Raw genomic sequence first — 27198 nt, 5'->3', positions numbered from 1 at the left:
CCATAGGGCTGTACAGTATAGCACATGAACCTGGTAAAGAAACGAACTGTGACGTGTACATTTTCATGTGGATCAAAGGTACCAGAGAGAGATGGTGGCAGTTTTTGGGACTATGCATTTCCCCCTTTTTCCCCACTCTTTTATGCTTCATCGACTTTATGGTTTGACAGTGGCATCGATCTTGTCATCCGACTCCCCCAGAGAGCAAAAATGCACACTCCTGGAGTGTGGAGCTATTGTTTTCAGGTTAGAATATGAACTATGAGGGAACATTTGTAACTGAGGATCTTCACACGTACAGAAGTACTAGAAGTGCATTCGTGTGTGTGTTTTGAGTTACCCTGGCAGCCAGGGATCTGACAGCCTCCTTCCTCGGCGGTGTGCTATCGCTTTTGCCTGAAACGTTGCCCTGGTTGGGATGGGAATCAGCCGGCTGCTTGGAGGCTGCTTTTCCCTGCCTATCCCCACCTGCACACCATGCAGAGCAACAACAACAACAAACTCTCAGGTGTAAGCAAAGAAATGTCACGAGCCTATAAAGAAACACAGTTAAACTGCTGCAATTCATTAGCGCATAAGATAGACGGGAAACTTTGGCACTGAGCAAAGCCTGCATTTCTCTGAGCTCATGCTAACTAACGCTGTCTTAAAGCTAAATTAAAATGACAACATACAATGCAGATATGGATAAATAATGCAACGGTGCTGAAAAATGAATGCTACACTGCTTTTTTTTTTTTTTTTTTACACTGCTGTTTTCTCAGCCTGTAATTTTAACAATGCTTCTTATTGTACAACAGAAAAAGCCTGAGATCAGTCAAAAGGTGCATATATGGACATTTTTATATCGCACAGAGTAACACAGTTTATTCAAAAACAATGTGCATGTCACAGTGTGTAACGCGGATTTATGTGCAAAATCTTTTTCTTTTTTCCTCTCCTCAGATAAAAGAGCCGTGCCACTCATGAAAGGAGGAAAACAACAACCTCACTCCCCTTACACAACTGCAATCAGCAGAGAAACCTCAGGGGAGAACTTGAAAGAAGAGTGTTTGACCTAGTTACCAACTCCTCAAAAAGTGATGTTTCCTTAAATTTCATACATATACATATATATATATAATAAAAAAAAAAAGCACTTTTACTAGACTGTACTGGATACTCTATGAATTATGCCAGTCCTTGCAGATGCATACAAAAACAAATTACAGTGCTCTGAATTTTTTTTTAAAAAAAGGAAAGCTCTTACACTTAGGGGAGGAGCCGGGGCTGTGAGGGATGCTGGGACCTCCCAGTGATGTACGCATGCCGTGACAGCTGAGCGCCACTAGCCTCCAGATGACGGCGGTCTTGCCAGATCCTGCGTTACCCACAATGACAGCACCGCGTCCCTCACAGCTGCGTGTTTTTCTAAGGACCTCCTCCAGACGTGTGAAGAGCCAATCCCGGCCAACGAAAGGTGTTTCCGTGGTGATGCCGGGAACTTCAAATAGAAGCGGTTTTAGCATGATGTCAGCTTGTTTGAATGGTACCAATCGCCCTGGATAGAGAGAAAACAATCGAGATAAGTATGTAAGAACTCATCACCCCATGTACAGTACTGTGCAAAAGTCTTGAGCCACAACTCATTTCTTTATGTTTTAGTGAGAAAATAGGAAATATATACACTGATTTATTTAAATGTGAAAACATAGAAATAATAGAATTTATTAGGGAAAACAAGAGTTAAAGGGAGCATTTTGGGAAACCACTACAAGGTAGAGGCTTTCTTCGGAGAAGGGGGCTTTGGTATTGTCTCCAGTCAAAGTCAGACTTATAGACTTTGGCCTCGCATGTCCTGCGTCTGCAGTGATGCCTGGTGACCGTGTGGGGACGGTTGGTTATAGTGCACCTGAAGTTATGCTTGGCCTTCCTTACAATGAAGCAAGTGACATGTGGTCTCTGGGGCTGGTAGCTGTGGAGCTTGGTACAGGCGTGCCACTCTACCCTGGAAATGAAGACTATGATGTTTTGAAATTCATCATAGAGACTCAGGGTCAGCCACCAGATCATGTTCTAGACTCTGGCGTGTACAGTGAAGACTATTTCATTGAAGACAACGACAACCAACAGCGCTGGACATTTAAGACTGACCAACAATTTCAGTACGAGACAGGATATGAGTCCCTGGAGACAAGATACATAAAACTGACGCGTCTCGATGACCTCGAACAAGTAATGATGTTTAGAAGAGGACCTGAAAATGGCCAACGTTTGTTTGTAAGCTTAATTAAACAGATATTGGCCTCGGATGCAAACCAGCGCATAACACTGTCGGAGGTTCTCCGGCATCCCTTTTTCAACCCTAAGAGTTCCCCTTGCATTGGCATGAGTGCTGAAAGACCACAAAACCCTGTGGTCTTTCAGCACCCTTCACACTTGAAATGCAAGAGATCAGAGAAAATCAACTGCAGTTTTCAAAACTCGGTTGAATTTTCTCAGCAAGTATTCGTCCGCACGTCAGCCAGCCCATCCTTTGGCTCAGATGAGCTTGAAATAGTTGAAGGGAGCATTTTGGGAAACCACTACAAGGTAGAGGCTTTCTTCGGAGAAGGGGGCTTTGGTATTGTAGCCAAATGTCGTGATACCAAAACCAACCAAGCTGTGGCTATTAAGGTGAACAAGAACCGCACTGATATTCTGCAACAGGCAAAAAAGGAAATTTTCATCCTGGAGCAGCTGCGAAGGTTGGATCCAGATGCTGCCAACATTGTTCAATGGAATGGCTTTTTCCTTGACAGAGAGCGGGTTTGCCTGAAATTTGAACTCCTAGATCAATGCCTGTGGGACTACATACGGGACCCGGATAACCGGCGTCTCCCCATAAGCGAAGTCAGGCCAATTTTAGGTCAACTCACAAATGCTCTGTCCCACCTGGGTTCTTTGGGAATAGTGCACGCTGACCTCAAACCTGGAAACATCATGGTTGTAAATCGCTATGAGTCTCCCATCAAAGTCAGACTTATAGACTTTGGCCTCGCATGTCCTGCATCTGCAGTGATGCCTGGTGACCGTGTGGGGACAGTTGGTTATAGTGCACCTGAGGTTATGGTTGGCCTTCCTTATAACGAAGCATGTGACATGTGGTCTCTGTAGCTAGTGGCTGTTGAGCTTGTTACAGGGGTGCCACTCTACCCTGGAAAAAAATATTATGATGTTTTCAAACTCATCATAGAGACTCAGGGTCAGCCACCAGATCATGTTCTCGATCCTGGCGTGTACACTGAAGACTATTTCACAAAAGACAACTACAACTACAACCAACAGCGCTGGACATTTAAGACCGCCCAACAATTTAAATACGAGACAGGATATGAATCTTTGGAGACAAGATACATGAAACTTAAACGTCTGGATGACCTCGAACAAATAATGATGTTTAGACGAGGACCAGAAGATGGCCAACGCTTATTTGTCAGCCTAATTAAAGAGATGTTGGCCTTGGATGCACACCAGCGGATAACACCCTCTCAGGTTCTACGGCATCCCTTTTTCAACCCTGGCCTCTCCAACAGGTTCCCAAGTATCAACATTGAAAAACCATACAGAGTCAATCTCTAGCATGGCATCTTCCACCCTGGACAAAAGTGATAAAAACACAAACTGGGGTTGGAAAAGGATATTAACAGCAAATTACACTGGAAATATTAATTAAGCTGCTCCAATAAATATCACTTTGGCTTTTTTTATTTTTTTATTTTCACTAGTAGTTAGAAATCCAAAGTTGCACATTGATGATGATTTCACATCACTAAGCAGGTTATCAAATGTGGACAGAATGTTAGCAGAATCTTATAATTCTCATAAGATTCTGTTTTTGTGTCATTCAATACAATGTGTTTATGTCTGACATACTGATATGAATCATAGTATCTTATGGAATTCCAAAAATGGCTGCCAGGACAGCTGCCACCACACTGATGTGACACACTACAAATCAACTCTTTGATGCTCTGTGCTGAGTCTGCACAATAACCTGCACTTAAACATTCATTTAATATCACGTACACATATACACATACTGTCCCTCAAGAAGACACTGAGAAAAAATAAAGAATAACATTGAGACTGTAACTTTGCCATAAGTCATAGGTGTCAAACTCTGGCCCGCGGGCCAAATTTGGCCCACAGCCTAATTACATTTGGCCCGCGAAGCCATACCAAATTACTATTAGAGCTGGCCTACTGGTATTATACAGCTAATATATATATTGTTTAGTATTAAGCTTTGCTTGTTCCATATTCAGTTTTCCAGCAAAACTTATTTGAGTCCATAAGAAAAGAGTCATTCTTATATCTGGAGGAAGATTTTTTTTTTTTCAATAAATATTATTGTTAGCCCGCGACTTTGTTCCAGTTTTGAATTTTGGCCCACTGTGTATTTGAGTTTGACACCCCTGGTCTATAGTCTATAGAAGCACCTTGTTAATCTGGCTAGCATTACTTGATGACTCCACTCTCCTCCTTCTCTAAATATGGCCACTTCTGGATTCAAAAGCTGGGGCTACAAAATGCCGCAAACCAGTGGTATGCAGTAGCAGTCTATAGTGGCTACATGCTGCATGCAGTTGTACTTGCTCAAAAAATACCTTTGGAGTCATCACTTGTGCGTCCAGATGTGTTGTGTTTGCGAACAGAGCCTCTGTGCCCAGTAGCCCTTTGACTGTCCAGATAACCCAAATCCTCTAGTCGAGTGGAGCTTGTTGCTGTAAGGAGAGAATGGGAGGCGGTTGAATTCAGCGAGAGAAAGAGAGATCCAGTAAAGATGCACAGCAGAAACTCCAGTCAATTACTGTATCCATGGAGACAGGAAATATAAACAATTTTTGCTGTTAATGATACGTGCTCAGTGACCTTGAGGAGAAAAGAGAGAAGAGAAGAAAACAGCTCTTCTCACATCCTGTAATATCAAGCTGACATGAGTCTGAAATGACCAAATGTTTCATAGTGTCTCACGCGTCAGGACACCAAATTTGCGATAATCAGTAGAAACACGTCGCCGGCTGTAATGCAAAAATGTATCAGCTGTCAATAACAGGATTACACGCATTCCTCTAATGACCAAATAAGCCACATAAAAGCCAACATGACACATACAATTGAGAACGTGTTGTACTGAAGGGCAAATAACAAAACAGATAGAGTTCTTTACTCCTACATTTGCCTATCCATCCACCTACTCACACCACTGAGTTTACAGGTCAGCAAGGCATCTGCAGTTTCTGAGAAATGTAGTCTTTAGTCCACTGTGAAACACAAGAAAGTATGCACTTTGCAGTTCCTTAAATGTGATTTTCCACATAAACAGTGTATTTGTGATACATCTCTATGGATTATTAACAGAGAAACAATAGAAATAGAAGACCTAGCACACTGTAATGCAATCTGACACAACAGTCCATTAATAAATAGTACCTCGTGTTGTCAGTGAAGCAGTTCTGTTCGAGAGCTGCCAAATGAACCCGACTGTAAGACACAAAGTTCATTAAGCAGCTTGGCGGTTTCTGATGGATTTAAGGAAAGAATAATTGTTAACATCCCTACACATTTCAGTCCAGCAAGCAGACAACCCGTCGACACACAAGCAACTATAACTGAACTGGACCCAAAAGAGATATATATGAGACATGTTTTCACTGGTATTGTCCTGCATATACTGCCTTGCTTATGCACACAGCTGCAGACATCAGGGACTTTGACTTGTTCTAATTATGCTACTTTTTGGTCCACTTGGAGGACGTTTGGAGGAAGCGTGCCCTTACAGTGCAGTTTCTGCATGAACATCAGCACACAGATTTACATAAGCCACCTGAATATGACATTTGCATTACTTGGACTGTGAAAGACCCTCGCGTCCTTTAAGTTATGTGAGGGTCTCTTACAGTGCAAGAACTGTTAAAGACCCTCACAAAGGATCATAAGAATGATTAATCTCATGAAAAATAAAGTCACTTCTGGATTCTGCAATTTAAGCAAAAAACAAAACAACAAAATCCGTCTCGCATCTCAAAACAATACTAACGTATTCGAGTGCCAGCAAAAGCAAATAGTTATTAGCGTCTGCTGTCTTGTCCCTGTAAATAATTTCACTTTCAAAGTACATCTAGGCAAGTAAGCGTTTCACATACCTGAAAATATTTTATTCTTATAAATTGCATAACTTAATAATTAATTGCACATTTCTGTAACTCACTTAATGTTGCTTAATTTTTAAAAAAAAAATTAAATAGTGCAGTGTAAAGCCTGGTTTTTGTCTGTTTTTAGAGCAGCTGGAGAGAAAAAAGTGAAGAATCTGTTCCAGTCTAATCTCGAGCTCCTCCTATTTCTATTTTCCCCTTTTAACATCAGGCCATTTAATCCAAGTGGCTCACAAATCCAGACAGGAAATCAACTAGATTACAGCCACTGCAGGCATAAATGCTTGTGCTCGACCTTTGCCATCTTCCAATATTGTTTCTATGCAGTATTTTTTTTTGCTCCTATTTATATTATTGGATTGTCTGCTATTGGAGGAATAAATAGCATATATATTTTACAACGAAAAACTGCATGGCTTGGGAAATGAATCCATTGTTATTTTAAGAGTTTATTTTCAATGAGTAGCAGACGGGTTCATGTCATTCATTCATTGCTCTTTGTCATTGGTAAATAAAAAAAAGTCCTCTGTAAAATCTGAAAATCTGGCATTACTGCTGTCTCTAATCCCTTTGGAGAGGGATAAAAAAAAAAGGCTCAAGTCACGTTGCACACTGTACACAGACCAATAAATTAGGCAGTGGGCAAGACATTAACTTCCTATAATCATGTAATGACATTAAATGAAATCACTGGTAATTTCAGAGCATGTGAGAGAGCATATCAGCATAGATCTGCACTGTTATGGGCTGACAGGCTTTAAAGCAGAAGTTTTAATCACATCCTGAAGATCCTGGCTGCAGCATCCTTCAACACAACAAATCAAAAACTTCTCTACACTCAGACATGAGCCAAACAATGTAAAATATATTTGCATCTTGCATTATTGCATGTCATTCTGCCAAACCATCGCTCGCTTTGCTTTCTGTGGAACAGCGAGAAAGACACACTGAGCTTGCTTCTTTGAAAATACTCCAGTAGATACAGCTCACACTTGGCTGATCAGATCCCTTTCTGACACATTTACTATCTCTACATGTGTCCATCAGCTTGCAGCAGCAGAGTGAGCGAGTGTGGGTGAAAGCTGCCGAGGCCTGTTGATATTCTAATTTACAGGCTCATCAAAAACACATATAACCTGTTCATTGGACTCCCTAGTAAACAATGATGGGCTCTCTGGATCAACAAATATCAATCACGGTGTGAACACTGCAATTAGGATAAAAGAAAGTTGTGTGGGGGATGAGCTGTTAGTATACTGTGAAAGAGTACAGCATGAGATATTGCAGAAGCGGGAGGGAGCTTTCAGGACAAAGAACATGCATAAAATGACTGTAAATATCAAGCAAGAAAACAAGTGGTGAAAACTGAGGATTGAAAGAACATCCACAGCGAGAGGATGGAACACAGTCTGCAGCAAAACAGTGTGAAGGAGGTGTGGGAGTGGGATGAGAAAGACTGCTGGCTAAAGACAACCTGGCCAAATGGCTGAGGGGACACAGTTAAAGAGTTAAAACATGTTTTTCAGCCAGTTTGACACAGAAACTCTTGGACGTTTTGACAGGTCAACCTATCTCACACTCACTGACCATCTATATGTTCCCTGTTGATGAAAGTCTAGCTGATTATAGCCCCCTTTGATCATTCATCACTTTAAAGGTCAAGCCTCCAGTGTCCCTGATGGCATTACTTACACAATTTAATCACAAGCAGCTCATTAGAACCTGTTTAAAAGCCTTTTCAACGCTAAAGGTATCGCTACTCTTAATTGCTTTCTGGCAGAAAATAAAATTAGTCTGTGAAGGAAATATCATGCCAGGTTTAAATTATTTTCACAGGATTTTCCTCTGATATCAAGTGTGTCAGAAAATTATAAAGTCACAAATTCTGGATGTAACTCGGCCATGGACATGACAAACTTAAGACTGATATTTCAATTCAAATTACTTTTATTTATATAGTGCCAAATCTGCAGCAGTCGCCTCAAGGTGCTTTGTCTTGTAAGGTAAAGACCCCTACAATAATAATAATAATAATAATAATAATAATAATAATAATAATAATAATAAAACAACAACAATCAGATGAGCAAGCACTTGGCGAAAGTGGGAAGGAAAAAATTCCCTTTAACAGGAAGAATCCTCCTGCAGAACCAGGCTCAGGAAGGGGGAGCCATTTGTTTGTTGAGGGTGAGGAAGACATGATAAAATTGTGTAAGATAGCCAGAAATTAATAATAGCTATTGATTAAATGAAAAGACATGGATAAACACATAGAGTGAAAATCTGAATGACATGCAGGTGATCCTTAGCTGCTGCCTTTCATGACCTGAGAGATGGAGGAGGAAGAGCAAGAGGGTGATGTGGAGGAATGACATCAGGAAATATGCACACATACAGTGGTACCAAGGCAACGACACCCATTTTTGGTCCAACCGCCCAAGATCCACAGCTAGTTAGATCGTCACAATGACTGAACACAGTCAAGCCAGTTGTTTTCCTTTGTTTTTTCATTTTTTAAAATGTTTTTTTTAACAGTAACTAAAGCAGACTACTAGCACCTCTGAAGCTCTCTCATTGAAAATGTAAATGGGTCATTCTATGTGTGTTCGTCAAATGCCTCCCAAGTGATCTTACAGATTTTCCTGGAAAAAAAACATCCAGGGTAAAGATGCACATGCTAGTAGTTTTTAAGAAAAGATTTCAGGTCCCTCCTTTCATTAGTTTTCTCAAAAAAACAAAGGATTTCAAGAGATGAAGGCAGAGCTGGTTTGAGATGTTTTTCTGGCATCGTTTTTTCAGGGGCTATTTGAAAGATTCCATTATCTGGAAAAGTGCTTCAGATAGGTCCTTCAAATCTTTTAGGTACTGTGGCTCTGTGAATATGGATTCTCATGAGTGCAGCTGAAGTTAACACAGAATGATGGATGCTTGAAGTCCCTAAAATATCTGGATAAAATATTTGGATCTCTGAGAGATTATTGGGGATCTGTAGGAAGTCCCTTATGTACAGGTTCTCATATACAAGCAACATAACATTCTTTAAAACGGTTCAAATCAGGTTACTGGTTTCACTGATATTAAAGCTTGAATACTTGAAAAACCCCCAACTCATTTTCATCCAACTTCAGTGTGACATTCCCCAGGTATGACAGCATGTACCGAATTCAAATTCAGCTTCTTAGAAAGACCAAGTTTCTGTTAATGTTAAATCCAAAATCTGTTACGGCGTTCTCTCTCATTTTCCCAATATGAATTTTTGAAACGGTCATATTTAAGTAAAGATTGTTTCAGAGGCAGAGCATGATGTCTGAATCCAATTTATGGACCCTCATTGCCCAGCAAGACAAGACTTTTATGAACAGGAAGGGAAGAAGTGTGCTGGGTGCCATTACAAAGCACGCTCCATTTCATAAAATGGAAAAGATTTATAGTGACTCGTGTCCTTGACTATTTCTTGGTGAAGACCATCTTCTAACCCATAACACAAAAGTGAACTGTTCTTTTTACACTCTTTTTTTAGATAAATTACACAAACATCATATACCATTTTGTTTGTTTGTTTTGCCAGATTAAGAGTTTTATTAACTCCCAACAGATAATTGTGTGAAAATTTGATTTTTTTTCTCAACAAAAATAAAAGGTGAAAAACAAAAAATGATCTGGAGTTTTAATATCATTCGAAGCAGCTAATTTAAACACTTATGTTACTCAGTTTTGCAATCAGACCTTGATTCTTTGCCAAATTTGTAAAAACGTGCCCAGCTAACAAACCTGACCCAGAACCACAGGCAAATGTACTCTCCAATACCACCCACATCGCAAGGAGGGGGGAAGGGAAGGAAGGAAACTTACACAGTCAAAGAGGATTTAGTATGGTGCTGAAAACGATCAACCTCAAGTATGAACCACGATGCTGTAAATAGTCTCATTTTTGAAAGAGCCACACAAGCTGTTTCTCCTTGTTTCCACTCTTTTGGCCAAACTAAGCTAACTGCCTGCTCACTGCAACATTAAGCAAAAGCTACCAGGCTGCATATTAGAAAGCTCAGCAGAGAGGCAGCGCACTGGCAGAAGAAGAAGTCTTTAAAGTGGGGATCTGGATCACTCTCCAAAAAAAGAAGAAAAAAACAACAGTAAAGTAAGGCACTATCTTCAGCACAGGATGTACTCTCCTAGTATCTCGCTAGCTACAGAAAACGTCCTGTACTGTTCTGTTATCGTAACCATGATGCTCCAGTATCCTTGTTAGCCAGTAGTATTAATCTCTCACATAACAAAGAACGCTGATCCACTGCCACTGAAGCATCTTAAACCACATTTAAAAACATGGGCTATGTGTTAAGAAGAGACAGGTACCTGGGAAATATGCTGAAGACACAAGTAGTTGATGCAGCTAATTCACTCATACATCTTTAGTGTCTGATTTTGCAACAAAAACACAAACTACTTTAGGCACTCACTGCGCCGACAGCCACCACACTGCGCAGCGCTGCCCACCAAAATGGCGCCGGTTTCAGTCCACCAGAAGATTAATGAAGCAGCCAACTCTTATTGAATCTAGCCTGCCCTCCTGCTTCTAAGAATCAGCATTTATCTTTGGAAAGTGTGAGAAGTTACTCCATTCATCCATTCTGCAAATTATCTCTACGATCACATTAATAGGAACAGATAGATGGTCACAAATGGTGATAAAGTTTGGACTCTGGTTTGGACTTTAAATTATGTATGGACTAATTGCACAATTAAACATTAGCATCTGCACTGGAATAGATCTGATTATATATGCCCAGACTGTAATCTACATATTCTTTTCATTTCTTTGCTACGTGATGCTATCTCACTACTAAATCTTGCTGCTTTGCATACACTAATGGATGGACTTCATATTCATTACACACGATGCATCTTACATTTTTTTGTAGCTTCTATCAGTCGTGCACTACTATCCATTAGCTTTATCGTCATGTCTGAATGAACAGAAGCCACAGAGGTAGGGTCAGACCTAGCAGCATTTAGATATCACTTTCAGTGGTGGACAGGACAGACGTGCATGGGCACAGAAAAGATACAATTTCTGTTTTTGTCTACAGATGTCTCTTGTGTTTGTGAGTTACTCAGCTTTTTTTAAGGATGAATGATTTGGAGACTGAACAAATTTCAAACTTTTGACATGAGACTCCCATTTACTCTGCTGAGAACTAATCAAATTACAGAACAAGCCCCAAAGCTGCTCCTTAGGTCCACATTTCAGTACTAACACAGCTCCATAAACTTCAGAGTCTAAAACAGACAGTTTGCATGTGTTTACTTGCCAGGGTTAGACAATGAGACCTCTCTAAAGAGCACAAATGCCTCTCTCACTCACTCACACACACACACACACACACACACACACACACACACACACACACACACACACACACACACACACACACACACACACACACACACACTTCTCTACAGTTTCACAGAATGGATGTTTACAGTAAACTCTGTGATGCGATGAGGACAAATTTATAACCAGTTGTGGATATAATCCAACCCATGATCTAAAGTTTGATGCTTCTAGCTGTTTTCTGAGAGTCTCTTGTCTGAATTGATTGACCTTCTGTCATGGTTTGCTGTGTGGCAGGCAGGAGAAGGACCCAAGATGCAGACTCACAGACACGGGGATAAACTCAAAAAACACAGCTTTATTGCTGGCCACGAGAAGTAATACAAAATAACCTAAAACTGGGAAAACTAAAGCATGAGCTGTACAAGGAACCGAACCACGGGGAGAATTACATACAACATGAGGGAGAACGCGACGCCGAACAGAGGGAGACGCAGACAGAAATACACAGAGGGTTAACGAGGAAAGTGGGAACACACGGGGAACACAGCTGACACAGATAACCATAACGAGACAGGGCGGGGTGAACATAACACTGACGGGAGACGGGCAGAGTCAAACAGGAAGTACAGAGGTTCAGACAGGAGGAGAGAGAGCACGGGGAAAACACAGACATAACGGGCTGGGGAAACATGGAATAAAACATAAGGAGAGACGAGGGCTCACAGATACACAGAGGGGCACACAGGGGGTAAAAGCCATGAAGGGAAAACACTTAGGGAACAACACAACAGGGCAACTCAGGAAACATGGCCTAAATAGGGAACAAAATACAAACATACAAGAAAACTAAGAATACTGGGCCAACATGGCCCAGGACCATGACACCTTCAACATCATAAAGTAGCAAGATCCATGTAAGAGTGTTCTCTGAAAGGAAAGAGAGCTGCATACATTTATGCTCATGCTACAACACTGGCAACTTTGTTAATTTCTTAGCTATTATACTTCTTCAAATCTACACATTCTCCAGCTACTTTGTTAGGTACACCTGTTCAACTGCTTGTTTAGACACAAATCTAATTAGCCAATCACATGGCAGCAAGTGGGGGCATGTAATCACGTAGATGTGGTCAAGATGACCTGCTGAAGTTTAAACTGACCACGAGAATGAGTAAGAAAAGTGATTTAAGTGCCTCTACATGTGGCATTGCTGTTGGTCTGAATGTTTCAGAATCTGCTGATCTACTTGAATTTTCCCACATGACAATTTCTAGGATTTACACTGGTTTGCAACAGCAGTTCTCTGAGCAAAAGGTGTCCTCTTTATGCCAGAGGTAATGGCAGAATCACCTTCAAGCTGATGGGAAGGCTACAGTAACTCAAATACCTAGTTGTTACAACCAAGGTATGCAGAAGAACATATCTTAATGCACAACACTGCACCAAAAGGCCACACCAGGTGCTACTCTGGTCAGCTAAGAACAGAACTGAGGCTACAACTTTATTTATATAAAGCCAAACCACACCAACAGTCATCGCAAGGTTCTTTATATTGTAATGTAAAGACCCTACAATAATAGAGAGAAATAAAGTCACACAGACTCACCAAAATTGGACAATAGAAGATTATAAAAATGTTGCGTGGTCTGATGAGTTCTGATTACTGCTACCATCATAGAAGCCATTCAGAAGCCAGGGTCACAATTTGGCATAAGCACAAAGCCTGAATCCTTCCTTGTTAAGGGGTCAAGCTGCTGTTGATGGTGGTGAAAGGGTGTGGGTGATATTTTTCTGACACAGTTTGGGCCCCTTAGTACCATCCTTCAGCACCACAGCCTATCTGAGTGTTGTTGTCGAGCATGTTCATCCCTTTATGACCGTAGTGTGCCCATCTGATGATGGCTGCTTCCAGCAGGATAGCAAGCCATGTTACAAAGCTTCAATCATCTCCAACTGGTTTCTTGAACATAAGAGTGAGTTCACTGGACTCAAATGGCCTCCACAGTCAACAGATCTCACTCCAATAGAGCACCTGTGGGATTTGGTGGAACGGGGCATTCGCATCATGGACGTGCAGCCAACAAATCTGAAGCAACTGTGTGATGCTATCATGTAAATATGGATTCATGTATAACTGGTGGTTAATAATAAAGCTGTGAGGAACATTTCCATAAAAATGACTTGTGGGTGAATGCAAAATGCAACTCAATGTTTTTATCTGAATCTAACCGGAGCACAAGTTTATCTTTATCACAAGTTGCATCTGTCTACAGTTTGACACTAATGCCTGACACTAATACGTTAAACACCTAAATTTTAAGTTTTAGATTTCATTTTTTCTTGTCTTATTATGTATATCATATATAAATATATTCATCCTGCTCCTCTATGTCTAATCGTTCATGAAGATGAAGTAAAATCCTAACCGCTACATGCAGCTTGTTTCATCTTGATACTGAATTTCATCAAGAGTGTCTAAATGAAAGCACCAGCTGACAGAAGAAACTGGCAGGCGTTACTGTGAATCCACTCCTTAGGGAATCTCTTCTTTTGCTCCCACTACAAATGAACTGACATCTAAAGGAAGAAAAAGAGCCTCATGCATTAGCAAAGATCGTGACTGTAGGGGGGGTATTTTTATGACAACTAGAGGCCTCCCAGGACTTTTAACTGGTACTGCTCACTGTGTGTATCCAGCCTCCGTGGTAAGTGGAGCACCAGCACACGGTGCAGTGAAGTTCAGTTCTGCATCGCAGGCACTTTTCTAAATTATCCTTCTACTGCATTGCATGAACAGTTTGAGAGTATCAAGTTAACAATCAACTTAATCAATTTGCTATTCAGTCAATATTAATCAGTCCATTAATTAATCACTCGGGTCACAGCTGCCATATTCATACTCTCATTAGCCCACTTCATCTACAGTATAATGGCATCTTTTAACAACTCACTCACTAGCTCACTAATTATGAATCATTTGTTTAATGTGTGCAAGAATGGAGGTGTAAAAATGGCACGTTTTGCTTTTTTTTGCTTTTTTTGCTTTTGCGTGTTGGGGGTAATGAGTGGGACTATTTCTTGGCCGGGAAAATTAACTTCCTGGAATGTTTGTTGGTTGACTAACAACTTAGAGGTGACAGCAAGACCCTAGGAAATACGCAGTAATTAGCCAAACTGTATTTCCTTAAGATTCCCTTAGCTTGGCTCATAGACAGCCAGCTTCATATGAAACTGGGAGATATGAAACGTATTAATCCATCAGCAGCTGAGAAGGTGCACAATCCCAAATCTCTCTCAAAGTCATAACCGCTTCTTAATTCGCAGAATAAGAAAGAACGAGAACCTGGGTACCTGCTACTGAGTTTGGACGGGGCAGCGCAAGAGAGGAGGTGCTGTGCAAATGGTGCTGTGGGAGGGGCCTTTTCGGTGCTGGTGGAGTTCTGGGCTCCATGATGTCCATTCTAGGTAAGGCCTCATCTGGCTGGGTTGTGAGATTGTCCCTGGTTGGCCTGGGATGGCGGTCCTCATTTGTATGGCCCATTACGCCACCACTTCCCTCTGGGCCTTCGTCCTTACCCAGACCCTCAGTGGAGGTGCTGCGCTCCTCATTCTCAGAAGAACTAGTGATTGTTGCTGTGCAGCGGAAAGAAAAATATGGTTAACAGAGCCAAGAAAAGAAAAAAAAAAACCAACAACATCTGGCATGTGACTGCTTATATGCACATCCTCATAAATGACTAAAGACAAAAAGTTAAGCAATAGCTTCAACATCATCAAAAACACATTTATTCAATCTACAATGAAATACACCCTTTTTTGTTTTACTCACAAGTCATCAATCAATAAGTTTCATTGTACTTGATGAGCCCTCTACCTTTTTGTGTTCAACTATAAATACAAACTCTATTTAAAGAGAAAAAAAGTGTCCTATTTTGGGAGAATCAGACCCGTAAGCAACAAAGACAGCAGTGTCCCAGTTTTGACAGGAGGGAGCTGAAGCCTGAAGGCTGAAGTGGCACAGACAAACAGAGAAACTGGCTGTGGGGTAGAGGTGCACATTTTACATAGATAGTGATGTTGCATCTCCCTAACTTTGAGAGTGTAGGAAGGTGTGGCAAACACCAGGAGAGTCATATTTCATTTCCCGATTCCATATTATAGCCCATGTTTGTTTAGCTAACCGTTTTTTTTTTTTAAACTTCTGATGATGCACGACTAGGCATCTGTGTTGGACGTGCGTCACTATATGTAAAAAAAAAAGAAGAAGAAGAAAAAAAACCCACAATTTGAAGTCCTGTAATATGAACAGATACCATCTGGAGACACAGAGCAGCAGCAGCTCTCACCTATAATTCCACTATCCTTGCTCTCCAACGTTGAGGTGGGGCTTTGAGATGGAGGCCCTGGACTGCTCCCAGTCATGAGTCCACAAGGAGGGCAAGGGGCTGGGCTGGATGCAGGGCTAGAGAGGGTTCCACTGGGACTGCTGCTAGAGCCACAGTGGGGAGAAGGTAAAGGTAAAGGCTGGGGCAAAGACTGGCCTCCCGCACTGGTGCTCAGGGTGGACGAGGGGCTCTCTGAGCAGGGTGAGGCTGTGCTGCAGGTCAGGGTGGAGCTGGGACTCCCCCCCTGAGCAGAGGAATCATACTGGGGAAAAAAAACCAGAGAAGAGAAAGGGTTAGAAAAAGTTAAGCCATAAATAAAGGTGGAAAAAAGGCTCTGTGGAACAATATTTGAGCATGTTTAAGTGAAATTCCTCTATGTTGAAAGTGGAGTAAATTAGCAGTGCCAATTTCAAACCTTTTAACAGCACTTCACTCCTCGTGACACTGTTGGCCTTCTTGCGCAGCGTTATTTGCAATAGTGAGTGAATATGTTTGAGCGTGCATGCAGATGGGAATTGAAAAGATAATTCCAGTTATTTTCATCCTTGCTGTCATTTCCCAGTTTTTCCTTTTTTCTAAAGATGACTGGCTGTCGTCAAAACTAAAATCAATCACTGCAGACATTCAGAATTTACCACGCTCTGGGGTTTTTTGCGATGTACCACACAGAGGAAAGACAAAAAAGTGCAAAAAAGAAATCACGGCATCAGTCTAAACGATGTTACTGATTAAAACAGCACACCTAAATTTTAAGTAGGGAAATCGAAAAAGGCAAGTATTATACTCGCTTTTCGAACACGCAACTTTTTTTAAGTCACCTCTGATGAGTAAATTCAAGATACTCAGACCTGACTTCGCATACTTGCCAATGCAATAACTATAACATGGGAAGTAAGTATTTAACCCTTTAAAGCCTGCAACATGAAATACTTGCCAGAAATTTCTATTTTTTTTTAAATTTATAAATTGAGTGTTAATTAAACCTTAAATATAGGAGTTTTAATTTGTTATATATTTGTTACATTCAGCATTTTTCTGCAGTTTATCATTTAAAAACATATTGTGGAATTTAAGTTTTCCCGTTAGGAAAAAAAAATCATATTTATGATGCAGAAGTAAGAAAAACTGTATAAAATGTATAAAATATGATACATTGGACATTAAGGGGTTAATAGTGCAAAAAAATTACAAAGCTAAGGGCCAGGCTGGAAAAACATGGATGCAGTAATGAAAACAAATCTTCTATCATACCCATCAATAAAAAAGCCTTCAACTTTTAAACTCACCTTTTGAGAGAACAGAAAAAACATATGCACACATAATAGCAAGTGCACATCACTACAGCAGCACTGCGGTGAGTTACATTATATAAGAAAGACTGTGACGTTTTTCTTTAGGTTGTCAAAGGGGTCTTGGTTCTAGCTCGTACATTTTAATGAATGCTTTTAATCTATTGAGTTTCTCCACTGGTCTTTAAAAATACATGTCTACATCATATAAAAATTCATAGCATTTACCAATTAAGGGAGCGAGAATTGAAAAATGTTTGAATTCACATTTTTTTAACAGACGGGCGCAAAAAACAAAAAGGAGTCTTTTATCCTTTCATTTGATCACGTGCATTTCAGGTGTCTTCATTACTGATGCAACCTTTCTGCAACACAGAGAATGTATGGAGACAAGGCAGCAGAGTTTAAACAGCTCACTGTTATTCCCTTTATACCAAAGCCTCATCTATCTTAGCCAGGACAACCCACATTCCTCATATGAGCTTTGCTATCTCTGTGAAACTGACTGAATCTGGAGCTCAGGTGGTGGAATGAGGCTGCGAAAATGGGCCATGGCTGAAGCATGCAAAGGCAAAAAGATCGAAAGACATTCGCACAAACAATAACTCTTTATACACAGAGCTTAAACTAATCAGGCACTGAGTGTAAAAGCCATGCGGACACATGGCAAAGCAATTAATAATGATGCAAAATACATACAGAGTGATTTGAGTGCTCAAAGCACACACTCACACAGTACACAATGAGTTCTGTGCAACTGCATTTTAAAATGCAGTCTAATTATCTTTAATAAGCTTGATTCAAATGTTTAAAGAAGATCGTGAGGGCAATCGTTGTTTTTCTTTTACACCATCCATTCTCCTTTTCTATGCCATGGCAGTATGGGGCCAGTTAATCAATATGTGGCCTTACCTTCTTTTCCCTCCTGTCCTCCATAGGAGAGCTAGCAGTACCGGGCGTTGTTTCTCCCAATAAGAAGCATAGTCTGGTCATTAGTTCCTGGTTAGAGAGGGAGGAGCCAGGCTGTGGCTCCACGTGGAGGTCTGGAGCATACACACATTCGGGACACAGGGATTAACAAGCATGAAAAAACACAGCGGGCCAAATGAAGCCACCGACAAACCGATGCTGCAGATTGAGCACAGCTCCCTTTTAGAGCTTCCCACCCAGCAGCATCAGGCAGTGGACTGAAAGAAATGTATGCATCTACAGGTCAGCGCAGCCCCAGCTGCACTGATTACGGATGCACAGACAGTGGCTTTCCAGTCCCCGGGTTGACGCAGCAGCAGTGAGAGGTTGTGTGAGGTTGTGAGTTTGCCCGTGCTCACGCCTGCCAGGTGCTCTCGGTTAAGAGACGGGTTGTGAATTTCAATGAGCTCGGCGTCGACTCTGGAGCAGAAAGGAGTGCCTCGGCTCTGCCTCCACTGTCGTTCCTAGAGACTGGCTGACAAAGGCCATGTGCAGCATTCATTTATCACTGTTTAAGGCTCCCCTATGCTCTGACCTCCAACCCCTGCTCCTTTAAGGTCCATGCTTACTTCAGCAAGTAAACAGTTTTCGCGTCTCTGCGCTTTACCCGGACGAGCGATACATTCGTTCATTCTCACACCTCATCTGTGTGCTGTTATCAGCTGAGTAACATGCATATTGAGTAGGCATATAAACAGGATGACAGGACATCATGGATTACAGGAACAGCTCACTCCTCCACGCAAACATCTTTTCATTTAGACATCACATTCCACTCAGTCGTTCTCTTTCTGGCTCACTCTCACGCTTTAAAGACACTACATCACTCTTATAGACAAACAAATTGTGTACAAAACACAAGTCAAACCCTGAGAGGAAAAGGGTCAGTTCTGAGAATCAAGTGTGGTCTTTTTTTTTTTGTCTGCTTTTTGTTTTGTTTTGTTTTGGAAGGTGCCCCAGTTACAACCTTCCTTAGTGTAGCCTTTGTTGGTACTTTTTCACAGCTTGGGCATCTGCTGAATATTTGGGCAGGATGTGTATTGCAGCGAGGGGGGAGGAGGGAAAACTTTGCATTTAGTCAGCAGTGCACTGCGATCCAATCTGGAGTAACATGAGGACACACCGAATGTCCAGTTCTATTCATCAAACCACCTAGCAGTTGCCATTGGAAACGGGAAGCTGAGAGGTGCCTGGCAACCAGGATGGAAGATGCCTCGTGAAATCTGTTTAGCCCAAGGGTAGCCCTCTGGCCAGAAACACAGAGAAAGCTGGCAGAGAGGTCAGTGTTTACACCATTATTGCTAACCTTAACTGTGTAAAGCAGCATACAAAGAAGCCAGGGCAACGACTCAAGAGAAACTGGAATAAAACAAATCCACTCTCAGCCATCCCATGAAAATGACACAGGCACCACTATCCTTATATACATCTTACAGAGGAAAAAAACTCAGCAAAGCCTTTTAGATGTAATTAACCTGCCCTCATTTTCTCTTGAATCTCTTTCTCATTCATTCTCTCTCACCTATAGCCCTATTCTCATTCAGCTCCACTGATCAACACCTGCCAAAACAAAACAAAACACACACACGACGATGCTATACCCACGCCCACACGCTCCCGTTCTCACCTCTGTGGTCTGCTTTGCCACGGCATGAGGCAAAGACGAGTGGCTCTCTTGCGCTGGAAGAGCCATCCACATACTCCAGCCTCCTTACCCGTCCTTTGGCCACAGCAAAGAGGCAGAAGGGAGAGGGAGGGAGGGAGGGAGAGCAGGCAGGGTGGGAGGGGGGATGGATTGAGGGTGGAGGTAGGGAGGGATATGAAAGAAAGTGAGAGAGAGGGAGGGCGAGAGAGAGACACAGAGAGAGAGAGAGAGAAATTAAGCCTCCTCAGATGAGATCTGTGGTGCAGAATTTGAATTGTGTCCCATGAGTATAAAGAAGAATGTATACAGTGTAAGCCATGAATACAAACAGTACAACATTCACTGGACTGTGGGCGGATATCTATAATATATTAACACCACAAATGTGTGTGTGTGTGTGTGGTAGGGACAGCGGTGCACTCTGATGTGTGTGGGTGTGTCTCACTTTATGCAATATCTCAGTGTTTTTTGAGGTGCAGATTCTTCAGCACTGGAGCCCGTTTGAGGATGAGATGTTTGCGTACACTGACATGTTTTTTTTTAATACTCAAGGCTTCTTAGTGTTTGAATCACGCATGTGAATCAACTCAGAAACACTCGGAAGTCTAACATACCGTTCAATATTTGATCGCCAAAGAAACAAAAGCCATGACACTCTAATATAGATTTAGATATATTTTTTCACTTACTGCAATTTTCAATCTCATATTTGCTCGGGTGGGAAAACAAGGCAGTGCTACATGTAATGAAATGCAATAGCACCTTTTTTTGAATGGCTGTACTTACTGCAGCACACTGCCACCTGGTGTTCCCTCTAAGGTCAGTAAATGTAAAGTTAACTTTCTTACATGCAGTAAATTTAGATGGATTCAAATATGGAAAATATCGCAGAACATGAGGGTTTTTTTTAAGATTATTACTACTGAAAATATTTACTCTTTGTTCCATGTATTTATAAGCTTTAAAATATTTAAAATTCACAAAAGAATATGCAAATCAAGGAACTTTCCGTATAAGATACTATAAAATTTGTGCTCTAATATTTCTTTTGATTGACCTACTATGAAGAATGCTGTACGTACAGAGTTGCTCACCTTAAACCTGACATTAACCAGTATATACAAGCAGGTTGCTTTGTGACCTACAACTGAGCTTTCAAAAACAATAAAGAAAATTTGAAAGTACCAGTTTGCATACACTGAGCATTAGCATTTTACAGGTAGTTAAGTGGTACCTTAACATAAATCACAGTGTAACTTTAATGACATTGAAAAAGTAAATCCGCAAAAAGTAACTACACCTTTTTTAAAATCTAAGGTTTTACATATCATGAGAAGAAAGTAAAGTAGATGAATACATTCTCAGAAGAACAACATCACATAAATATTACAATATGTCATTATTTATGTAACATAAACTAAGGCAAAACACAGTAGCAGTCTTGTGAAGGAGACCTTTAGTGCTTCCATAGGAAGTGCATCTGTTAGCAGGGGGTGCTGCTATCAAATGCACTTAAATAAATGCCCTTCAAGTCGATTATACTACACCGAACACCACTAGTGGAAAACATGCAGGGCAGTCTTTCCAGGAGTGGACATCCCTGACAAATCCACTCAGAGGAACTGAGTACTGCATGATCTCAGACTCTACAGCCCTCAGGTGACATGTTAAATGTTAAAGTTCATGACAGTACAATTAGAAAATGATTAAATAAGCATGACTTGTTGGGAAGGGTCTACAGGAGAAAGCACATGTCGGCATAGATTAGGTTTACAAAGTTACATATGAACAAATCACAAGACTTCTGGAACAATGTCCTTTGTACAGATAAGACCAACATGGAGATGAATCACAGCACCACGTTCGGAGAAAACCAAACACAGCATATCAGCACAAACACCTCATAGCAGCTGTGAAGCACGGTGGTGGAGCGGTGATGATTTGGGCTTGCTATGCAGCCACAGGAGCTGGACACCTTGCAGTCATTGACCATGAACTCCTCTGAACGCCAAAGTATTCAAGAGTCAAATGTGAAACCATTCTGACAGCTAAAACTGAAGCTGGTTCATGCAACAGGACAATGATCCCAAGCCCAGCAACAAATCTCCAACAGAATGGCTTAAAAAAGAAAAGAATCGAGATGATGAAATGCCCCAGTCAAAGCCCAGTCTGCAAACAAACTGAAATACTGCAGCAGGAGAGCTGTCTGCGAGTAAATGCTCACAAACCTCAATGAACTGAAACAATGCTGTAAAGAAGGGTGGGACAAAATTGCTCCAACAATGTGAGAGCCTGATAAAGTCATACCAAGTTATTGCTGGTAGAAGTGGTTTTACAAGCTACTGGGGTTTACTTAGTTTTTCACACACTGCTCCTGCACTCTGGCTCAGTTTTTGCTATATGACAATAAATACACAGTGTAACACATGTTGCTGCTGCGTGTAAATTATTTTATAATCTGCTAACGACAAGGTCATTTTTAAAAGGATATCCTGATACGTAAAACCTTCGAATTCAAAGAGGACGTAGTTTCTTTATCACATAACTGAATCACGTCACGTGATTCTGCTTCTGCACTTTTTGTCATTTTTGGTTTATTGAAGCTTTGATGAGACAGATTGACAGGAAATATGGGAATCAAGAGAAAAGGCAATGCCAGGTAACAATGCTTTTCTGCGACAATCAAACACAGATCACATGAAATGGATTTCAGTCTGTCGGCTAACGTGTGCCCCAATTCACAGTTGTTTGAATAAGTAAAAACACATTTTGTTTGTCATGCCAACAGTAGATGTGATGCATGTGATAATAAGCTGGCCTCAAATTAATGGTTGGTTTATTTTCTCTTTCATCGTGACCAAAAATGTGACTTAATATCTTACACATTGATCCAAAATAGTACAATATTTCAAAAATGACCCACCTAATTGAGGTTTCTTGCCTTAAGTTATCTCACTTAATTATTTACTCTGACAATCTGTCAACATGCTTTTGAGCCCTAGAGGCACGGTCTGTATGCACTTGGATTTTCTGTCACATGTATGGAACAGCTGAACGCACAGACGATCCCCGCTAATCAAGGCAAACCCGTGAAAGCATGCTGTTATTTTTGCAGCTAGTCCCTGACGCACACCTCCTTGTCACTCTCAGTTACATACAGCACATCCAGACCACGCTTTTGTTTGGATGATCATCTCAAGTGAACCCACCTGGGAACTTGCTGCACGACTGGGAGGGAACAATGTCGGCCTGGTGAGGGAGAAGAGGGGAGGAGGGCAAAGAAATGGACACGCCCTTGGTCAGTCTCTTCTGTTTTGCTGAGTTTTTGGTGCAGCCGCCATCGTGGTCCTGGAAGTGAGAGGCGCGCTGGCCGCTGCCTCTCTGCAAGGTGCTGTGGGCATACACCTCGTCACCTGCGTGGAACGCATAGGCGGGTGTAGAGAGAAGACAGAGGTGGGCAGGTGTTGAGGTAAAAGCAGAGTTAGTGCAGTTACAGTAGATCTAGGATATCACAAGAAGAGAATAAGCCTATTAAATATGTCTCACAGAAGGCTGCGACACAGCAAACACATCGTGTCTCCAGGCATATTTCCCAGTGAGGTAATGGAAAGTTGGCATTGCTGGATCATCTATTTAAAGAATTGGGATCACGCTCATTAAACTGGCTACAGTTATTCTCTCTTAATACTTCAATCATTTTCATATCCACTCTTATTACAGCCTTTAAAGAGACATTATAATTCCCAAAGCCATGTGATTAGAGAGACTCACTTATATACTGATTATATATCATTGCCATAGTTTGCCCTGTAGCAAAATTAAGCAATTTACTACCTTCTTCTTTGAATGAGTGTGTTTTACCACTAGCCAAATAAGTAGTCAGAACTGCATTGCCTAATCTATGAATTCATCTATTATGCTGTTGCATAATCCCTGAAAGTGTGGAATGATCATAGCCTTTTAATGGCAAGCTTTAAAGAAGGAGGCAGAAAGTGGCATCTCTCTGCAAATGATCAGAGAAGAGCCAGTGTACTGTAAACACACTTTATCATTTTAATGAGACTGACACAGTTCTCTATCAGCCTCTCTGTTCTTTCTACCCAGTGGAGCACACTATCAAATATTGATGGGCAACATGGTTGCTCTAATACCCAGCTCTACTTATGTTTATGTATCTCCGCAACACACTCTGGAATCACATCTTTACTGCAGCGAGTTGACAAGTGTACACTTTTAAAATAAAAAAAATTAAAAAACAAACAGCTTCATTTCATCTGCGACAGAGAATCCTAAAGAACACTGAACTTATGTACAGGAGACACAACAGCCTCATGCCAAGTGCACAGATACATCTGCTGGACTCACAAATTCTTCTGGTGTTCAACGTGTGTTTAGTAGGTCAGGATGTTTGCTTAACCCACTCTAACTTCGTCTGACACACTTTAAATTCAAGCACCGGGACACTGTGTGAAGGACGGAACACTGATGAATTAGGCTAATTGAAATGACTCTACTTAAATCACCCAAGAGAAGAGAGAACCTGAATATTACCATCAAACAACACCAGAATGAGTGTGCACAACATAACATACATTTTCCATTTACAGTATTGTGACCTCCAAACAAAAGGGGCATACAGTTAAAAAAAAAAACATCTGCTAAAAGTTGCAATATTATTTTGTTCAGCATGCATGCCTCGTTTTTGCTTCACTGGTACTTCCAGTGGTTTTGTTTCTACCTGAGTGCCTCTGGCTCTTTTTCTCCCCTCGTTTTCCTCCTCCATCTCTCTTGTTTCCAAAAACTGCTCTGAACATAGCTGGGCTGTTGCTTCACCGTCTACTGACTGTGGAAGGGAAAAAAAGTTAAATGTTCATTTGAATTAGGGGCACATTATTCAGACAAAATTACCCCCGCTGTTAGTTCTTAATTCAGCTGCCACATTTAAATGGTGTTTTTATTTTAATACCATGATCTATATATATAGTCCTTAACAAATAGTTTGCACGAATTATTATAGTAAGCTAGATATGAAAAAAATTAGCATCCCAAAATTCTCAGATTACCTGCTCTTAAGTCTTCTTTGATGCCTCCATGTCCTCACATATATCCACAGGAAGCTGATGGAGGAGCATTTAAACTCGCGGAGTCCAATTAAGAAGTGTTTCACCTCCAGAAAATGATGGGAGAAGGGGGTCGTCTTGCACATGCGCATTGGCCCTGTGTTCCACATTTGATGGAAATCTGTCTATGCATTTGATACATCTTATCCTATCCTTTTATGTTTTTTGTGTCTTTATCCCATTTTGATGTTTGAACTTAATGAAACTGCCATTTTTTATTTTTTATTATTCGCTGTAATCTATATCTCTCATACTATGCCAGGCCAGCTAATAATAGTTTGTGCTCAAACTCATTTAAATTAGTTTTTGATAAATATTTTAAGAGTAGCCTAACTTCGTGTAATTTTCTAAGGAAGCTGGAGTGAATATCAAAGCAGCGCACTCGGACATTACGTTAAATACATGCCGTGATCCATTTTGAACACCAGGGGACGACAGCGCAAATTACAAGTTCCTAACCGGCCTCAAGGGGGCGACAATGAGCCGCCACCGGCATCCTTTATAATCCGGATGATAACCTCAGAGCAGTCCTTTCGCTGCCTGTGCTCTCGTGTGTTGCAGCAAGTGAAAGGCGTTCTTGTGAACTTTATAATGCGTAACCTCGGCGACTCATTCACCTTACCTGACATGACCTACTGTAAGTATATTCAGGCGCCCTGTCAAGTTAAAGACAGCTAAGTTAGTGACGTCTGTTCTGTTGAGTTTTATGGTGAATCAACGGACACGTGTAAAATGAGCTCGAGCCATTTTGTGTCACGAGTTAGAAAATATTTTGTGCAAAATAATCCCGGCTTCTTAGTTTTGCCCCAGACTAACGGCTAAGTGAGCGAAATGAGCAGTAACACGGGGCTAAATATGATGCCTCGTGCCATGAGAGAGAGCTGATTTTAAGAAAGGTTAATGGATACTCGTTAACGATACCAGATTTAGCATAGCACCGGATGTGCTCCATTATTGCTAGTTAGCTCATGTTAATTCTAACATGAGCTTTGTAACTAATATTTTCCATGCGCATATCTGCTAAACCTGTTCTGACCTTGATTAAGTGTTAAAGCGTTTTTTAACGTATTTTTTCGCACTTTTAAAGCAGATCATCCCGCTGGATGAATACCTGTATGAGCCAGCTGCGGATGACTGATGTGTTTCAGCATGATGCACTAGTGATGCCAGTAGCTGTGTATTACATGACCTGAGACGACAGCTGACAAGCAGTGTGCGAACATGTATGTATTGAGTTTACATTGTAACGACTTTGCTACTGTTTAGTAAAGTGACCAAGCCTGTCCTCGGACCACATCTTTGACAGCCTGGGCTCTCTGCTGTGAGTTCCTGGGTTATAACATTTAGATGTAATATTAAATGTCCCTGCGCTTTCTGATCGCTCATTTTCCATGGCGTCTCAGATTGAAGAAGGGAGGATAAAATGTTTGTTTTAACATGCCAGCACACAAAAACCTTAATTACATATTCTTGTAAAGAGACTGTATCATGTATAAAATTTTTTTCCTCCTTCAGACGTATGAAGGATATGTATAAGGCACGGGGTAATAAAACCAGAGCTGCGAGAGGCTGACAAGCTGTGGACCAACGCTGAGAATGCTGGTGAGCGCTTAAAATGTTTTAACTGGGGTTGTACATGAATTTGCATCCACTGATAGACCTGGAGCAGACTTCTTTGGCTTCTGGGTTTGCATAGAGATGCTAAACTGAGCCTTCCTCGCGCTTTCTGACTGCTTCATTTTTATAGCAGCACAGATTGAATAATGGAATACATTTTAAGCTTGTTAGGAATGGTCAAAGGTTGGGTTCACATGGGGATACGTGGTGTGACGTGACAGCTTTAAGTATTCACCCACTAAATACATTAATACCTGCACATGCTTTCAAGACAGATTTACAGGGTAGTGGTTTCTAGACAGACTGTGGTGGTCACTGTTGACTGAAGGCATTGATGAGATCTTACTTTAAATTGTTTATTGCAGGATCGCTGATATCTTTATGCAGTTGGATGTTTACATTTTCTAATATTTTTATTTAATATTTTACCCCTTCTTACAGATAATGAGTGGGATGCATTGTAAAAAGCAAATGGAGCTTGGCCCAGTGGGACATCTTCACTTCCTCTGTTGCCAAAGAAACCAAAGAGCAAGTTTGTAATTGTCATGTTGTGGTTTCAGTGCTGCATTTATAGCAGGTCTTCATTTGCCAACCTGACTCTTTTTTATTTTTATTTTTTTATTTAAATAAAATTATTCAACCGTATTTTCATGAGTACT

The 27198-nt window shown here is 41.0% G+C and overlaps 1 protein-coding gene, 1 long non-coding RNA gene and 1 other non-coding gene across 5 annotated transcripts in view; 2 read left to right on the top strand and 1 right to left on the bottom strand.

Annotated features, from left to right (window-relative positions):
- Positions 1-25393, bottom strand: part of LOC146718888 (protein TANC1-like) — a 47406-nt gene extending 22013 nt beyond the window's left edge. The window contains exons 1-10 of the mRNA XM_085456978.1: positions 24866-25393; positions 24541-24645; positions 23012-23215; positions 19785-19877; positions 18101-18231; positions 15861-16161; positions 14866-15147; positions 4629-4745; positions 1250-1540; positions 341-468 (exon numbers count right to left, since the gene is read on the bottom strand). Coding sequence (XP_085313104.1) covers positions 341-468; positions 1250-1540; positions 4629-4745; positions 14866-15147; positions 15861-16161; positions 18101-18231; positions 19785-19877; positions 23012-23215; positions 24541-24616 — 1623 coding nt within the window. The 5' untranslated portion in view covers positions 24617-24645; positions 24866-25393. The remainder of the gene's footprint in view (positions 1-340; positions 469-1249; positions 1541-4628; positions 4746-14865; positions 15148-15860; positions 16162-18100; positions 18232-19784; positions 19878-23011; positions 23216-24540; positions 24646-24865) is intronic.
- A 51-nt stretch (positions 25394-25444) lies between these two features.
- Positions 25445-27124, top strand: LOC146718886 (uncharacterized). Of its 3 annotated transcripts, none has more exons than XR_014920493.1 (4): positions 25445-25559; positions 26013-26145; positions 26438-26524; positions 26981-27124. It is a non-coding gene; the product is annotated as an uncharacterized LOC146718886 (long non-coding RNA). The 3 variants fall into 3 exon arrangements; XR_014920492.1 differs by having other exon boundaries at positions 26010-26145; XR_014920494.1 differs by lacking the exon at positions 25445-25559 and adding an exon at positions 25571-25818 and having other exon boundaries at positions 26010-26145.
- LOC146718887 (small nucleolar RNA SNORA31) lies at positions 26565-26698 on the top strand. Its single transcript, XR_014921778.1, has one exon. It is a non-coding gene; the product is annotated as a small nucleolar RNA SNORA31 (small nucleolar RNA).
- Positions 27125-27198: the final 74 nt, after the last annotated feature.

Source organism: Copadichromis virginalis, linkage group LG1 (genome assembly GCF_057382275.1).
Source record: "Copadichromis virginalis isolate Kocher_CV1m ecotype Utaka linkage group LG1, C_Virginalis_male_GT1.1, whole genome shotgun sequence".
In the NCBI taxonomy this organism is placed as follows: Eukaryota; Metazoa; Chordata; class Actinopteri; order Cichliformes; family Cichlidae; genus Copadichromis; species Copadichromis virginalis.
This window is presented reverse-complemented; position numbering and strand designations above follow the sequence as displayed.